Source organism: Euprymna scolopes, chromosome 12 (genome assembly GCF_053919585.1).
Source record: "Euprymna scolopes isolate OS-2025 chromosome 12, ASM5391958v1, whole genome shotgun sequence".
Classification (NCBI taxonomy): Eukaryota; Metazoa; Mollusca; class Cephalopoda; order Sepiida; family Sepiolidae; genus Euprymna; species Euprymna scolopes.
Genome location: NC_136493.1, coordinates 82,408,770 through 82,423,075, shown reverse-complemented (window position 1 = coordinate 82,423,075; position 14,306 = coordinate 82,408,770). Strand labels below are relative to the sequence as shown.

At 32.8% G+C, this 14,306-nt stretch overlaps 1 protein-coding gene across 1 annotated transcript in view; it reads right to left on the bottom strand.

Annotated features, from left to right (window-relative positions):
- LOC145291381 (dynein heavy chain domain-containing protein 1-like) overlaps positions 1-14,306 on the bottom strand; it is a 494,383-nt gene that overhangs the window by 434,414 nt on the left and 45,663 nt on the right. Inside the window, exons 10-14 of the mRNA XM_080137171.1 lie at positions 12,855-13,004; positions 10,150-10,319; positions 2,322-2,432; positions 1,531-1,578; positions 202-285 (exon numbers count right to left, since the gene is read on the bottom strand). Coding sequence (XP_079993297.1) covers positions 202-285; positions 1,531-1,578; positions 2,322-2,432; positions 10,150-10,319; positions 12,855-13,004 — 563 coding nt within the window. The remainder of the gene's footprint in view (positions 1-201; positions 286-1,530; positions 1,579-2,321; positions 2,433-10,149; positions 10,320-12,854; positions 13,005-14,306) is intronic.

Sequence of the window (14,306 nt, the reverse complement as noted above, 5' to 3'; positions counted from 1 at the left end):
TCAACATTAAATTAATTAAAAAAGGTTTGATCTTCTGTAAAAACAGACAAACTAAATCAGACTGTATGTATTTTAAATGTTAAGATTGTTTTGATATGCCAAAAAGAAATGTATGATAAAAACAACAACACCAACAGCAAAAAATGAATAAAATAGAAAAAATTAAGAATGTTCTCCATAGTAATTTAAAATGAATTTTACCTGAAGAATCTTTCGAGATATTCCTTTGCGTTATCTTGCACCTGAAACACAGCATCTTCAAATTCTGGCAGAGTGTAACTTTTACTGAAAACATACACAGAAAGAAGAAAAGAAATTTGAGGGAAAAATTACTTTTTAATATACAAAAAAAAGTCAATTTTGACATAAGATTAATGACCTTAATGTATTTGTTCTAATTCATTTTGCCTGTGAATGTTAAGTCGAGGAGTTTACACGAAGTATTTTCAGGCAGTGTATCATTAGCCATGACATTCAGTGGTTGAGAGGGTTTCTTGTAATTAATAAACAAATGAATGCTTACAATAAATATTGTTTAGAAGTAAAACAACAGTTTAGATCAATAGTGTTTTTCATATGAATTTTTATTTTTAAGCAAATGCTAAAAATAACCCCAATAAATAGGGTTTATGTTTAGAAATCTTATATAAGATTAGTGCGATATTATGAACATTTACAAACTGGTAATTTGTTTGAGTCATCATCTCAAACAAATGTTGATAATATGGCAGTGGTCTTTTATAAGATTTTAAAAAATACATCCTATTTATTGTTTTTCTAAACAATATCTCTCGTTGGAATTCATTGAAAAACTAATATAAGCAACAGGAAGTGATTTATGTACAAGCTGAACATAGATATTGAAAACTAAACTTGCTCTCATTGGCGATATTTATTGCTAGTTTATTATGTTGCAATTTGTTTTTTCATTCAAATTGATTTTGTGTTCTATTTGTAATCATTTTTTATGTGTTTTTTTTTCTTACTGATATTGGTTTTATTAAGATTGCTGTTTTGCATGTATCTATAGCATTTTGTGTCATATTCAATAATAAGTGTTTTTTCATAATATGATGCTTATTCATTGCTTGTTTTGTGGAACGGGAGATGGTTCATCAGTTTGATTCAAGCTTTGAAGTATCTCTTGCATTTAGGACTCTATGGGATGATTCTGTAGCAGAGATGCTGACTGCGGTGCCTTTTCAATTATTCAGCAATCGTGGATCCTTTGTGTCTTGCAGTATGCCAAGAACATCTCTTTCCCCTACAAAAACTCTTCTGATAGGGAAATAAAAATATTTTCAGTTAGTTAAAGTGCACTAGTGCTGAATTATTCTCTAACCTCTGCCATAAACCAACCTTTCCAATGTTCTACATAAACAGTATGACACAATAATATATACAATCTATGCTTTCTATCTTGTCATTTCCTTTGGTAATATCAAGACATGCTTGCAAGTATGACTATATTTTAATTAAACATAAGATAAAATATTTTTATGTATAAGTGTAGGATGACTTATTACTTACTCTGGTTGAAAAGGTAGGAAATTTATGGTCACAAGTTCATTTAATAATCTGAAAAACATTTTTAAAAGATCATGATTTTTTTTCATTTTATAAAGTGCTGTACAGAAAAATATTCAAAACATGTTAAAATCTTGGATTACTTAGAAATGATGCTTTTATTTTATGTCTAAATTCTTTTTTTTTAAATAATATTGTAAGATGAAGAAAAGTCGTGAATTTTATGAGGAAAGAATTGTTCATTTCTACGCATTGCTTGGTAGAAAGAAAAATAGGTTTAGTTACAAGAAATAACATTTTCGTTACAATTTAAATCAATTTTATTCATTAACACAACAGACATGGCCTTAAAAGAGTTATTGAGACAAGAATACGACAATCGATACAGTCAGTAGATGCACACATACTAGAAACATGTGATTGAGTTTGGGGTCTTTTATCTCACCTTGCCCAAGTCGAGGCTTAAGAGCGAGACGGGAATATTTCGCCTTATTACCATGTTGCTTAACCACTGACTTTTTAAAAATTGTGTGAAATTAAAACAGTTTGGCAAAGGTTCCTCCTATGCAAAAGTGTTCTGATCAGACAATATATCAGTCACTCTGCGAGTGCGGATAAACTAAGGCAAAAGAAAATATAGCATGATTATATAATATAAATCCTACAGTATGAAAGACTGTAACTGAAGACAAATTAAAAAAAAAAAAACTAAAACAAAAAACAAAAACAATTGCACCAAACTTTGCTTCAAGAAAAACTGAAACAAGGATTTTAGTGAAATGCATATGAATTACTTTGATACTTGTAAAAGTCCAGCTTCATAGATCGGCATCGATTGCAACAGTGATTTCTCAAGAGTGTCTTTGGTTTTCAATAATTGCAGATAACTTTTGGCCGCTTTCCACCTGTAAGCAGAAAATGATATGGAATGAAGGAGGAGATGTATTGTATGCAGAAGATGGCGAGGGTGTGATAACGGAAAGAAATAAAAAAAAAACAAATTCTATTGCCACCATGGTTGACATTTATATGTGCAAGACAGGAAATATAATAGAATTATGCAATCTAAATTCAAAGTGCAATCAATGGGATGACAAGTGAAAAGATTATTGTGCATATCAAAGCTTCGGCTGATGGAAAATGTGATTAAAAAGATAAACGATGAGGAAGAAGATAAAGAAGTGATCTGTTCAAGACTGAAGCTTTATTTTCTTACTTTGATTCAACAAGAACAATCTTGGTATCGTTAATTAATTTCTATCGACAGTTAATTTAATTTCAAATCTAAAAGATAAAACAACTTAATTTATTCATTTTATTTGGATTCTTCAGACTGCTTTTTTCATCCTGAATGTTATTTTCATAATGTTTCGGTCGCTGTAACTTCCAACCTTGTTCAAGTGTATCTTGTCGAACTCAAGAATCTTTTTGTCAAACTCAAGAACCTGCTTGAAACTTTGAATGGAACCCTAATTTAATCCATGGAGATAACATGCTCTCGTTTCAGTCAGTCATGACTGGGTAAAGTAATTTGCAATTGTATGCACTAAGGATTGAGCGTTCAATATCCAGAAGAGTGCAATTTTTATGACTGAATTTTATTAAGTACTGCAACCACTATGCCATGGATTCTTACAGATAACACTCAAGGCGAGAAGAGTAGTCTGAAGAATTCAAATAATACGAAAAATCAATTCTTATCTCAAAAGATTCAGAAATATAGGCTTACTTTCACCACCTTCAATTCTAATGAAAATTTTTTATAACAAATAGGAAATAAAGTGCAAAGTAACAGGAAACGAATAGCAGCACATTAAATAACATTCAACACAAAATAAGCAAATACTGGGAGCTTGTTTATATAGAGTTGCAATCACTAACAAAGAAAGTTGCATGGTAGAATGGTTACAAGTGCGAATTATTGACTTGGCATGCCGGGTTCGAGTTCTATCAGGGTTACAGCATCACATTTACTAAAACCCTTCGGAAAGGTTTGAACCCATACATATTCTCTTCAGCTATGAATTAAATGGTACTTATGCAAAATACGGACCGTGTTATTGTTGGCATATTCCGGGCAGGTCATATATGTTAAAGTTGGAGTTATCGAACATGTTGGTGTTCTTCTATATATTTAGTTATGTCCCTTGTCTCAAGTGGATATTCAATTAGTAGCCGGCCAACAGTAACACGTGTTTATCCTATGTCGTGGGAAATACTAAGTGAACTAACATTGGTAGCAGAGCGAATTCTTTTGTGTGACAGATATTATATCTGTTCAACTTACGTTGAAACACAATTGAAAGAAAGATGGCATCATTTACAAAACAGCCACCTATTTTGCAGAGTGAAGAAATGTACACCGAATGGAAACAAGACATAAGTATGAGGTCTATCTTCACGGGTTACCTAAGGAAAAACAGGTTCCAGCAGTATTTTTGTCACTGCCACAAAACATACGAGAATGCATTCAATACTTAGACATCACAGACAGATAAAAAATAATTATGATAAGTTGAACGAGATATATTAAGGAACGAAAATATGGCATACATGTCATTCAAGGAATTTTAATATAACAAAATAGTTGCTGAAATAAACATAAACGACTTTTTGATGAGTTATGAATTACATAAATACGAAATTTCTCTGCCAGAAGGAGTCCAAGCATTTTTTGTTTTAAATACAGCGAATGTAACGGAAGAAAATAAAAAATTAGCGAAGACAACATGTGGAAGTTTGACTTACACAGAAATGAAGAATACTTTAAAAAAAAAAGTGTTATCTCATATTTCTTCATTAGAATGGAAAACAGTTCCTGCTATAAAGGAAGAAATTGAAACTGTAAATTTCAATCAGAACCGAAATAAAAGGGAATAAAAATTCTATCGAGGAAACAAAACAAATCCAACGGACAGACAAGGTAGGACAATGCATTGTTTCAAATGTGGTTCTATTAGGTATTTTGCCAGAGACTGTACTGGTTTTAGTTCTAGAAATATTAATACTCTTGTGGATTCAAACCATGTACACATCTCATTAATTAATTCTGAGTCCTGTTATCGAACATTGATAAATGATTCTGATATAAAATGTCAAATCTTGTAAAAGAGACACTGAATATGACAGTATTGGATTCTGCCTGTTCTAGGATTGTTACTGGAGAACTTTGGTTTAATGTATTTTTGGTACATTAAATGACCGAGATAAGCAGTCAGTGAAAACTTTTAAATCCAACAGGAGATTTTGTTTTGGCGATGGAAAGCCAATTAAAGCAGTTCAATTTCCAGTAACTATAGGAGGTGTAAAATAGCATACATATTGTCAAAAATGATTTACCCTTGTTACGAAGTCATAAATCAATGAAAACTGCTAGCATGGTACTAGATTTTAAAAGTGACAGCTGTAAGATTTTAGGCAAATATATAAAATTGCAAAAGATAAGTTCTGGACATTATAGCCTTCCATTGATAAATGTGCTTTTGCAGGCTGAAAAGTCACCAAACTTTGTGTTACATTGTGAAACTTAAAAAAAAAAAAATGCTCTAGAATGAAGAAAAGAACGAAGACTGAGAAATTACATAAAATGTTTGCTTATGCATCACAAGAGAAATTGGTATCATTGGTGAGAGGCAGTAGGGCTTTTCATTATAAAGAGTTTCTGGCTCTTATTAAGGATGTCTGTGATTCGTGTTCAGTTTGTTTAAGGCTTAGAAGACTCCCCCTTCGTCCGGTGGTAGGATTGGCTCTTGGAAACCGATTTAATGACATTGTATGTATGGGCTTTTAAATTCAAACAGAATCAATGCTAGATTTTACACCTAATTGACACATCCACTAGGTACTCTGCTTCTAGGCTGATCAAAACTAAGAATAGTGAAGAAATTATTTACAGCATATATAACAGTTTGGGTAAAGAGGATCAATGTGCATTGATCCGACATTGAGGAGCATTCTACAGGATGCATCCATGTCACTTGATGAAGGTAAACAAGGACCTCAGAAGGCCAAGGAATAAAGAAAATACAATTCCCTTAAATGAGATGAATGAAGTCTTAGAAGAGGAAGTTGAAGATCAACATGATGACTATTCTAATAGTATCAGGGAGGAACTAAAAGACAATACTACAAGATCGAGTAAAGGGAAAATAGTGGAATATAAAATTATTGGAAGTAATGAGTGGAAAAAGGGAAAGATTATGAGTACACAACCAAAATCAATTGGAAATTGTGGCCATTAGTGGAATATAGAAAGCTGAAGAAAATAAATGTCCAGCATGTATCAATTGGGATAAGATTGATCAATAGCAAGAACTTCCCAAGTAACAGAAGATCATGAAAAACATGTCGTTTTCCTCACAACTGAACAAGAACAAACAAAAGATGTGATTGATGCAAAAGAAAAAGAAATAAAAAGCATGAAAACTCATGAAGTGTATGAATGTGTCCCTAACATAGGTCAAAAATGTATATTAACAAGATAGATGATAACAGAGAAAGTTAAGGATAACAAAAAGATAATGAAGGCTCTTTTTGTAGTACATCATCATAATCAAAATTCACAAGACATAAAAACAGACTCTCCCAACGTGCAGCCGATAATGAAGGCTCTTCTTGTAGCACGTGGCTATGAAGAAAATTCACATAACCCAAAAATAAATACTCCAATATGCATCTTGTTATGTTAACAGTCTCTGTTAAGAATTAGCAGGTGGAGACCCTTGAATTCACTTCAGCATTTTTGCAAGATGATATGCTAGAGAGTGAAGTATATCTCAGACCACCATCTGAGGCATGTCCAGAGTCACAAGTGTGGAAGCTGAAAAATGTATTTATGGATTGAATGATGCACCATGTTCATGGTATGAGAGAGTTATTCAGGAATTAACTAAACTAAAAAGAATGGTAAGTGCATATGACAATGAACTGTTTCTTTGGCATGACTTATCCGGTATTCTGGCAATACATGTAGATAACTTCATATTTTGTGGACATGATCATTTTTAAAAAAATGTGATTTCAGAATTAAAGAAAATATTCAAGGTTGGAATGCATAAAAATGGAACCTTCAAATTTCTGGGATTGTATGTTAGGCAAACGGAAGATGGGATCATCATAAATCTAAACAATTATGTGTCATATATTTATCTAATAGATATATAAAAAAAAAGAAGATCCCTAAGAAAAATTGATGAGCTGAGTGAAGAAGAGAAGACAGATTTAAAAAGACTAACAGGTCAAATGATGTGGGTATCTATCCAGACTCGACTGATGTATCATTTGATGTGTGTAGGATGAGTTAATACCGGAAAATCTAAAGTGAAGTTACTTTTGGAAGCCAACAAGTCACTATTAAAGCTTAATTTAAAGGCAGGTTTTATATCCTTTCCACAGTTGAGAAATCCTTCAGATTGGACTGTGGTTTGCGATTCTGATGCTACCTATGCCAGCTTGGAGGATGGTTCCTCACAAGGTGGATTCATCATCTTTGTTTATGGTAAGACGAATAGACTGGCTCATATATGCTGGTCATCCAAAAAAACTTGATCGAGTTAGAAAAAGTCCATTGGCGTTCAAGACTCTTGCACTCAGTAAAGCAGCTGCTGCAGGTGTATTGATAGCTACTATGCTGCAAGAAATTTTCAGACTACCCAAGTTGCCTGAAGTACTTCACAAAACAGACAACATATCTTTTGTAGAGACGTTAAAATCATCAAATCTTGTAAGTGATAGATGCTGAGAGTTGATGTGGCCAGAGTAAAGGAAATGTTGGTAAAGGAAGAAATCCAGATTAAATGGATCAGGAGACAGGAACAGGTCGCAAACAGTTTGAGAAAAATGGGGAGCCTCTACTGAAATTCTAAGAGACATGTTGTGTTAATAAGCCGTTTTTTTTTCTTTCTTTTTTTTGTTCTTTTTGGAACTTTGACTTACACCTGACACCAGAAGATACTGGCATTGTTAAAGTTGTAATTATCGAATGGTGGTCTTCTCCTATATATTTAGTTATTTCCCTTGTCTCAAGTGGATATTTAATATGGCGTCTGGCCAACAGTAACATGTTTACCCTACGTTGTGGGAAGTACTAAGTGAATTAACAATACAAACCGCTGAAAAGTGCCGAAATGCTTAATCAATGAAATAGCATCAATCTTTACGATATCTTGTTTATTAAATTGTTAGGTGAAAGTATAGAATACTTAAAAAGCTCCCCCATGTTTAAAATGGCTTTCTCAGAAAAAATGACATTATTTCAGCACGGTCCATAAACTGTACAAATATTTTTTTCATTGAACTTACCATTGTCTAGAGTGAAGAGTACCTCCTTGAATTTAATTACTCAATTCTGACCATGGATGCTAACAGTAGGGCCATTTAAATTAAAAAAAAAACGTACCAATTCTAAGAAAATGTCAGTTTAAATCAACTAGTTTTGTGTACAGAGAAATAAGATTATTAAACTTTTTATGAACATATGAAAGCTAGATATTTTTTCCTCAAAACTATATGAAATTTTTTTTGATTGAATGACATTTGCTTGTCAAAAGCCTATATATTTTGACTACATTGTGGTTTGAACAACTATCTGTTAGTTGGTAGAGACCTGGATAGAGACTATGATTGCCTTACATGGGTAGCTTTGATAAACAGAGAGAGAATATATTTAGTTTATAAACAACACTGGCATGCTTCAACGATTAATAAAAATTAGCATATACTCACAAAACATTATGTTTTTTAAATTCACAATGAGTTTAAAAGTGAAGCTATTCAATAGAAGTTTATGAAAACAGCAAACATGTGTCATAATATAACCGCGAGAAATTATTTACTTAATTCTATCATTATTGATCACTATAAAGCAAAATTCAGTGTTTTATATTTGAATGTTCATTAAAGAAACAGGATTCACTCCTCAGATAAATCATACCAAAAACTAAAAAAATGGTATTCGATGACTTGTTAAACAATTAGCATTTAAAATTTTTTTTTTTACATGGTAGTCACCACTTATCAAGGCCCGGAAGCCGCTTGGGGATAAGGGCTATAACGTGTACAGTAATCAATGGGACAGTATCGTAGTAAACGTCAGTATGGAAGATTTGATAAAGTGTCTTACTTAAGGGGGCGGTTTATCAGGAACTTGTTTATGTTGAACTTGAAGACATCCAAGTTGTAGTCAGGTGAGAAACAGGCAAACGGAAGAGAGTTCCACAGGCATGCACTTCTAAGAAAGAAGCTTTGTTCATGGAATCTACGTTTTGATTTTGGCACAGATAAAGAATGCGGAAAATTATTGACAGTGGTTCTAGCTAGATGGGTGTTTATCATGAAAGATTGCTGAGAGGGAATCAGAGATTAGAGCTCAGACGAGCACTTGCCATGGAAGTAACGATAAAACAAAAACAGGCTCGCAACGTCTCTTCTGTGGGAGAGAGGTTGCAGGGAAGAGAAAAGAGCATCCCCCACGAGGCCACAAAGTCTATTTTGTACTCTGTCAAGGCAGGATAGGCTGTTTTTAGCAGCTCCTGCCCATATGTGGCAGCAGTACTCCATCCTTGGACGTGCTTGGCTTCTATAGAGAATTGCATCAGTAGTGAGATATCTTCTGGAGTGGTAGAAGGATCCTACCATTTTTCCGGCAATCTTGGCAACAGATTTGATGTACGTGTTCCATTTCAGATCAGGAGTAAAGGTCAATCCCAGAAGCTTGTCAAAACATGGAGCCTCCCCAAGACGGGAGCCATTCATTTTAACTGATGCCAGATGGGGATCAGAGCGTTGATGATGTAAAGATAGGAGCTTGGTTTTAGATGCATTAAAAGTAACCAGCCACCTCTTCCCCCACTGTACCACGTGCTCAAGATCAGAGGAGAGAGAATCAGAGAGAACTTTGTTATTTACAGCCTTGGATATGTTGCCATAGATGATTTGATCATCAACATAGATGTCAACGAATGATTTAAGTATGTGTTTTGGGAGATCATTGATGTAGATCAGGAAGAGAGTTGCGCCCAGGATGGACCCCAGCATTAATATTGTAGGCCATTATAAGGTGACGATAAAAGGAGCAATCCAGAGGAAGAAGTAGAAAATGAAAAGAGAGCCTTCAAATCATCTTCAACTATTCATATCTATTGGTCTATTTAAAAATAAAAAAAAGTTTTTTTATGGCACATCAACCCATTCTATGTAATTTAATGTCTTAACACAATTTACCTATTTAATTTAGTTGGTTGTTTCTCTTATAGTGTCCTTTAGTCCTCACCTTCCATGAGATATTTCTGATAAAGGGAAACAAATTGTTGTTTTCTGAGTCGTAATCTCACCATAGTTGGCTAGTTGTTTACCTTCAAATATTTTTAGCTTTTTAAATCAAGTGGCTTTATGCTTTGTCTGTAGCGATTCATTCAACACAAATTTCTATTTTATAAATAGCTGGAGAGAAGGTATAGGTCCATGCCTTTCCTGATAGTATTAGTGGATAATTGAACCCAACAGAACTCAGCACATCTGATTTCATAGTCTGCTATGACATCCATTAGACCAATGAGGCACCTCTATATTTTTGAGAAATTTTCTTTTAGAGTAAATTACTATAAAACGATAACAATTTCTCACCTGTAAAACATTTTTGATATGAGATAATTCTTGAAGAAAGGTATTTTATGAATTGCTTCCCAGAGAACTGCGTGCCTTTGCCATTCTGTAAGTGTAAATGTTTCCGAGTAGGAATCACTGTCGACGTACAAAATTCCAAAAGATGAGAACAGGTAATATTCTGCATTCACCTGAAAAAGACAAACAAAAACATTTTTCAGTCCAAATTAAATCGCTTTTATGCTTTACTCATGATTTTCTTTTCTTCTTTTCATTCATTATTTTGTTTTTTATTTGAAAGTGAACTCAAACAGAAAATATTCAACCCAACAGAAAAAGAAATTAACCAGGAAATTGGTGAGAAAACAGTTCAGATTTGCACAAATAATAATAAGGAAATATTTGCAAAGGGTAAAAAACTGTCCATTTTTTTTCCTGTGGGCCTAACATCAAACAGAATTTTCATGAACAGAGTTTCTTTCCAAGAACTTCCCATTTGTGGAACATGTTACCATGGAACTGTTTCTCTGCAGACCACAACATGGACGTCTTTAAATCCAATGTCCCCAAATACTTGTTACCAACTGTAATGACATTTTGTTCATGCCGATCATCTATTTCAATCCTCTCATAATATTCTTTATCATTTAACTTACATTCCATCCATCTTACCTTGAATAAGTGGGGAATAAAGGAAATAAATAAAAGTATATAAAAATTTATAAATCATAAGAGAAATATCCCACAATAAAGATAGATTAATAGTTTGTTGCAAACAAGGCACGAAGCCACTTGATATAAGGAACTAATAAAAACGAAAGATGATTTTCACAAAGACAGGATATTACTATTGGTTTTAGTCTTGAAAAAAAAATAATGGAAAACAGTCAGCAGGAAGAGAATTCCACAAGCTTGCAGTTTTTTTTTTTTAAATGTTACTGAAATATGAAGCTGTATTACAATTAGTTATCAAACAACGAATTGATGAAAACCACTAGATCACCAAGTCAAACAAGCATGAATAAAGGAAGCAGGGAATAGATCAGACCATTCTGAAGAACACATGCCATAATAGTGTTAAAAAAAGACTGAGACAAGCAACATTACCCATGTGAGAAAGAGGTTGCATTGGAGAAGAAAGGGTGGGTGGGGACAGTCAAATTACAGATACGTTTCTGCATCTTATCAAGAACCCTCAAATGGGACAGAGATTCACCAGTTCAGATATGACAACAATACTCCACACATTACAGTACTCATTACAGAACTCATCATTGTCACATTTAATCTTAATGAATTAATGCTAAATTATTGTAGCAGTGTTTTCTCAAAATGCTTTATTGATTGCTATTGCCAACTTGAGTTGCATGATGTCATTTTAGCAGCTTTTGATTGACACATCTACGATATGATAGTCTGGTACCAATACCTGCATTACAGAATGTTAGCTTTTTTCTCGCATTATTTGGACTCTTTGAATTTCTGTTCTCATCTTGAGTGTTATTTTTACGATGTTTTCGTGGATCTAACCTCCGACCTTCTTCAGGTGTATCTTGTTGAACTCACAAAGACCCGAGCATAGTGGATAGAACACTTGGTAAAATTCAGTTGTAAAAGTTACACTTCCAGAAATTGAAGGTTCAATTGTCAGTGCGATGCCACTTAAAATACAATTGTGAATTACTTAGGATTTCTAACAAGTCATGACTGATAGAACGAGAACATGCTACCCCAATGGATTAAATAAAAGGTTCCATTTGAAATTTTGTGTAGACCTTTGAATTCAACCAGATACACCTGAAAAGGCTTAGACATCGACCGAAACATTGTGAAAATGACACTCAAGATAAGAACAGTAGCCAGAAGAATCGAAACAATACAAATAATCGATCCTTATCTAAAAATTTCATAAATGTAGATGTGAACAACTCCTAAATTTAATGGTACAAGACCATTTTTTTCAAAAATGAATTTATAAATTAACCAGGAAATTGGTGAGAAAATAGTTCAGATAATTTTGTCAGTTATCCTGATAATTTTTCTCTTTTCTTGGTCAGTCAATTTCAGCGTCGTCTGTTGATGAAATGCACGTTTAGAAAATTGTAATTTTTTTATGGAGATGAGAAATCAACTAATATATCATAACTAAGATTTGATTTTTCAATGAAAAAGAAAAAGAATTTAAAATTGTGGCATGACTTATCGCAAAACTATTGAAAATAATTGCAATTATGAGAAAAGTTTGTTCTTATGCTTCTGAATTTTTTAGATGAGGATTAATAATTTGTATTAGGGACCGATGGCGTAATGGATAAAGTACTAAGTAAAATTCAGTTCTAAGTGACACTTTTCTAGAGGTGACAGAGCATGCCACCTCTATGGATTAAATAAAAGGTTCCAGTTCAAAATTCTATGCAGATTCCCGAGTTAAACAGAAAGAATCTTAAGTCTAACAAGATAAATCTGAAAAGATCAGAAGTTACATCGGCGAAAACGTTATAAAAATAATACTCCAGATGAGAACAGTAGTCCAAACAATTCATAATTTTGTTGTTGAATATTGGAAGTAACACATTTTTATTATCAAATAAGATATTAACAAACTTATTTTACATTTGACTCGATTTTTTATATTAAGTTTTCTTTTTATTGAATGTCAATTTTTGTATAACATACTTCACAAATTTACTTGTAGTGTAAGAGAAAGAGACTTGTATAAAACTTACTTTGCACTTTGGCACAGACACCAAATGATACGGCTTGTAATGGGTAGATTCGGCAAGATTGAAATACAGATGCTCTACTTTTTTAAGATATTGGCACTTGATGAAATACTCGACTGCTTGTCGGCCTGACAATATCAACATCGGTTCAGTCTAATAAAAAGAAAAGAAAATTGCTTAGAAAATATTTATTATTTTTTCTCCTTTTTATCAATTGCTTCATTTTCGTATTTCTTATACAAAATGGAGAAAATCAGCATTAAAATAGCAAAATTGCTAAATAAAAGTGAATAAATAAATTAAAAAAAAACTCGAAAAAACAAATATAATTAAATTCTTTTATTCATTAATATCAGAAACAATTGTTATTGTTTAGTATTTCTTTTGAAGTAGAAGTAAAATATTTTGACTGTTTTTATTCTGACACAAGAACATCCACTTCATTATTGTTTTTAAGTAAAAACAACTAAATTATTGTTTTGGGTAAAACAACTAAATAATTGATCTTAAGTAAAATGATTAAACAACTGTCCTTGGATAATATGTCTGTTTTTGTCATCATGCTTTCACTCAAGCAAATTCGTTGAATCAATTTGTCATTCCTCTCGTGAGCATGAAAGAAATGAATAAATCAAACTCAAAATCACAGAGCACATCACATGCTTGGCAAATGATACATGTTCATTGAAGATTACTTGTTTAGTGAGGGTTACTAATCCATTGACGCCTACCCGGACAAGTGGCTATTGTAAAAGTGTGACAACTCGACAGATATAATGGAAATCATTTGGAAAAAAACTATCATTTTATTCTAATATAAAATTTTGTTAGTTATCTTGATCTTATGAAAAGACAATTTTTCTCTTTTCTTGGCCAGTCAATTTCAGCATCGTCTGTTGATGAAATGCACATGTTTAGAAAATTGTAATTTATTTTATGGAGATGAGAAATCAACTAATATATCATAACTAAGATGTGATTTTTTAATGAAATTTTACAAATGTAACCGAGTTAAAATAATATTTCATTGTCTTAGAAGACTTAGTTTATTCCCTATGATTTAATGTATAGGAGACTAGATAGAGAAAAGGTTTAAGAAGGAAAGAATTCAAGGTATGAGTGTTTTTCGATTTTCTAACAATCAAGGTACAGCAGGAGTTGGTGTCTTATTGGCAGGGAATGTTGGACAATATTTTTCAAGTGCATCACTGACAGAACCTTCCAGATTAAATTAACAGTAAGCATCTCTGTAGTCACATTCTTGCCTGTGTATAGTCTCTAAGTTGGCCTTAGCGATGCCGCAAAGGAGTCATTTTATGAAAAATTGGAAAAGATATCTTAAAAAATACCAGGCAGTAATTTTTTTCTTCCATTATGGTGACAAGAATGGTATTCCTGTTTTGTGTAAGGAAATGTAACCTGTGCCTAATGTGGAGTCACAAAAGTACAGTGACC